This window comes from Festucalex cinctus, chromosome 18, assembly GCF_051991245.1.
Source record: "Festucalex cinctus isolate MCC-2025b chromosome 18, RoL_Fcin_1.0, whole genome shotgun sequence".
NCBI classification, from domain to species: domain Eukaryota; kingdom Metazoa; phylum Chordata; class Actinopteri; order Syngnathiformes; family Syngnathidae; genus Festucalex; species Festucalex cinctus.
Window position 1 is genome coordinate 12534319 of NC_135428.1, and position 3703 is coordinate 12538021.

The window sequence follows — 3703 nt, forward strand, 5'->3', positions numbered from 1 at the left end:
TACCTTTTTTTTGTGTTGGTACCGTTATAGAATGGAGTAGAAGAGGAATCGAAGTTAACCTTACCCAGGATGCAACCCGCCGGAAGTTGGAGTCCAACGCGGAAGCATGCGAAGGTAAACAAATCTCTTGTTAATTTTTTTCCGAACAATTTGCAGCCTCTTAACTTTATGTTGTCAGGAAGTATTACTTCTCAATCTTTAACCGCAAATACTATTTATCGTTACATATTTTAAATAACTAGCGTCTCGTTGCGGTGAATATTTGAAGGCGACCAGGTGGGTCTTCGGCTAACGTTAGCTTCTCGGCCGCCACAGCGCATCACGTAGTTCATTCATGGTTGACGTTAATAAATGAAGAATGACGCTGAAGTGCGTCCGAGGCTCAGGAAAATCGTATAAATTAATTTTCGTGGTGTTTATTAATATTATTTTATTTATATTTTGTTGTCTGTTTTTTTTTAAATAATTGTTATTAAAAAATCATTACTTTCTTATTAATTTGATTATAGTTTTACAAGTTCCAAGAGTCGTCCTCTGCATTTGCGTAGTTAACCAGGCATTTCAACGGGCATCCTTGACATGCACCGCACCAAACGCATTTTAAGTCATCGATAGTAATAAACAACAATGAATGAACAAAATAATAAATGAGAATATGGATTAATTTGTGTTTGTGTGTGTGTGTGTGTGTGTGTGTGTGTGTGTGTGTGTGTGTGTGTGTGTGTGTGTGTGTGTGTGTGTGTGTGTGTGTGTGTGTGTGTGTTCAGAGTGAGCAGGCAATCGTGCGAGGATGGCCCACTGCTGGAGGAACAGGAGACGGAGGGACAGCGGCAACTTCACGGCCTCCTGCTGCGGCAACTCCATACCCAGGTCGACATTGAAAGGTGACAAAATGGCCAAAGCACCTAAGTAGTATACCTTTGTCATTTGATTGTTTTTACCTTAATATTAACTGTACTAGTTACTTTGTAACACTTATACAGCAATTAGAAGTGTTCAAATTGTCACCTCTTCAATCACTACACATGTGGTTCAGATGTGTGGCCAAGAAGAGGAGCTTTGCACCGGCAGCGCTCTACCGGCCGTTCGGTGAGCAGGCGTCCGGCGTGCGGAGCCTGTCTCAGTTCCAGGCACTGCAAGAGGACGAACAGGAGCTCGCTGGCCTGCGGGAGCTTGGCCTCACAGACGCTGAGATCCAGCTGTGGCAGAACAGGGACACCCTGGAAGTACCTGAACAGGTAGATGCCACGGGAAGGTTTCTCATCAGTCTGATGTGGAACATATCTGGCAAATTTCCATGGAAAGTCTGAATTTTGCAACCATGTTTTTGTTTCAGTGTCAAAGCATTTGCGCGGCGCCCGGCGTTAAGCGGCAGCGCCTCCAAGCCATCCAAGATAAGATCGCAGCCCGGGCAGAGCTCTTGGCGCGACCCCAGCGCTTTGCCGCCAGCCGGCCGCTGTCCCGCCGCGAGATGGAGATCGAGCAGGCGCTCTTCCAGGGCAGTGACCGCCAAGGCTTCCTCTCTGCGCTCTACCATCGAGGTAGGAGTGAGAGGTGTTTACTTCTTCAAGTGGAAAATTGCGACCATTAAGATTTAGAAGCTATGGGGAAAAAAGGGAGTGCTCTATTTGGAGTGTTTATTTTTCAACTAGATGTCACTATGTGAGGAAATGGTTGACGCACAAATGATATAAAAGACATTCTCCTCCTTCCAGATGAAAATAACCAAGATGGCCCACAAGGAGCGACATCTACAGATCCAATGAACTCCCTGTACAAAGATCTTCTCAGCAAGTCCCCCCAGGGTGTAGAAGCGGCCGGAACATTAAGCCTTTCTACATCTGTGTTGTCACGTGACACGCTATCGGAAGGCGACAGACAATCAGAGGAAGGCTCACCAGAACTGCCGGACTGCCACTCTGTACATAAAGGCAACAGCCAATCAGAGGAAGGCTCACCAGAATTACTGGAGCGCCACTCTGCTCCTCCGCTGGAGATCAGCCGGCCAATCGGCAGCCTGCGTGGGGGGGAGGGGGCCGGCTCGGGCCGGCCGCTGATGGTCACAGGGCGGGTGGTGACCGTGACGGACCAGGAAATCCTGGATAACCGGGAAAGTCATGAGGGCATCCGGAGCATCCCGAGATTCCGGAACTACCAGCCTGGAAAACCCTCTAGAGTATGGCCATTAAATGCACACTATCCGTAATTGACGCCGCTGTAAAATGGTTTTGAATTGCCCATAGGTGAAACAAGATGGCGGCAAAGCACTACATGAAGCATTTCAACTCACTTGTGCTCTTTCCTCATAGTCACTGAGATTTCTGTTTCCACTCCAGGTGGTGTGCGTGAAGAACCTGAGTCCGCAGGCGTCTGTGGCCCAGCTGGTGGCGCTCTTCTCCAGATTTGAGGGGGCCGGCGGCGGACCCCCGCTGCTGTACCGCCTCCTGACCGGACGTATGAAGGGTCAGGCCTTTGTCACTCTGCCAGGTGAGTACGCGCTGGCTTTTTTCGAACTTAATGTTAAATACACGCTGTATTTATGGGTGCTTTGTGTGTGTGTTTGTATGGAGACACGGAAACGGCCCAGAATGCTTTGCAACTGCTCCATGGTTACCGGTTGCTAGGGAAACCTTTGGTGCTGGAGTTTGGCCGCGAGCGAAAGGAAGCCGCCAAAAGGGAAGCGAAGACGTGAAAAGTAAACAAAAACTTCTCAGAAGTAGCCAAGACTGACATTTTGCTTTTTTATATATTTATTTTTGTGTTATTACAGCTTATAAATTTTCATGCATGAGTACAATTGTACATATGACTGGATTGTGTCTGTAGTTTTATTTAAAAAAGAGGAAAATGCAGTTTAAAATATTGTCTATATGAATATTTTCATGCAAGAAAACATTGTTTGCCATAAACACCAAATATAATTTTTTAAATTCATGCATTAAATATTTTGATGCTTTATCAACTTGTTTTCATTGGAATCTGTCAGTAACATTTTACATATTAATAAAAAAGAATATTTTTAACGGATGTAGAGGAGTTTCTAATTTCAATTTTGATTGAGATTTTTTTTTTCCACAATTATTTTGATGAGTTTTAAGATTTTTGTTGCATTAAAACAATTAAATTCATGTTGTGTATGATGATGATTAATTTCTACGATTAAATAAAAAAATAATTAACTTCTCAAAAATTAATAATTGTTAATAACAGTTAGTGTATTATAAAATATTTTAATGTCACTATAGATAATTAAAAGCAATTACATATTTTGTATGTTAAAATTAGAGTCAGGATATGCAATTATTTTTCTATGTTTTTTTTTTATGCAGGTTTGATTTGTTTGGTCTTTCAAATACTGTTTTTTTTCCCCTCTCTCTCTCTCTCTCTCTCTCTCTCTCTCTCTCTCTCTCTCTCTCTCTCTCCCCCCCCCTCTATCCCCCACTCCCTCTATCCCCCACTCCCTCTCTCTCCCACTCCCTCTCCCTTTTGGACACTAGATGGTGATGTTGTTAGGGGTCGGGTTAGTGTTCTTAGGTCCAAAATATTGGACCATGGGATTACAATGGTATTACAACAGGATTAAAAAATGTCCCAATTAGTTTCTTATGAATGGATCTAGTTAAAAGAGGAGAGGGGTGGGGATATTCACCCCCCCCCCCCCCCCCCCCCCCCAGAGTCCTGGAATTTGTGGAATTTCGGCTTT

General features: G+C 44.2%; 2 protein-coding genes across 4 annotated transcripts in view; one reads left to right on the forward strand and one right to left on the reverse strand.

Moving 5' to 3' along the window:
* The window catches only part of klf8 (Kruppel like factor 8), a 34547-nt gene extending 31985 nt beyond the window's left edge, over positions 1-2562 (reverse strand). Inside the window, exon 1 of the mRNA XM_077504351.1 lies at positions 2291-2562. The gene's annotated coding sequence lies outside the window, so the exon portion shown is untranslated. The remainder of the gene's footprint in view (positions 1-2290) is intronic.
* Positions 1-3703, forward strand: part of rbm41 (RNA binding motif protein 41) — a 37146-nt gene that overhangs the window by 32887 nt on the left and 556 nt on the right. For 2 of the 3 annotated variants that reach the window (XM_077504343.1, XM_077504345.1), the window contains 7 exons: positions 31-114; positions 768-884; positions 1037-1238; positions 1337-1541; positions 1716-2176; positions 2337-2487; positions 2571-3023. In XM_077504343.1, coding sequence (XP_077360469.1) covers positions 107-114; positions 768-884; positions 1037-1238; positions 1337-1541; positions 1716-2176; positions 2337-2487; positions 2571-2692 — 1266 coding nt within the window. In that variant the 5' untranslated portion in view covers positions 31-106 and the 3' untranslated portion in view covers positions 2693-3023. Of the gene's footprint in view, positions 1-30; positions 115-767; positions 885-1036; positions 1239-1336; positions 1542-1715; positions 2177-2336; positions 2488-2570; positions 3024-3703 lie in introns of those variants that run through there. The other variant, XM_077504346.1, reaches the window with a different exon arrangement.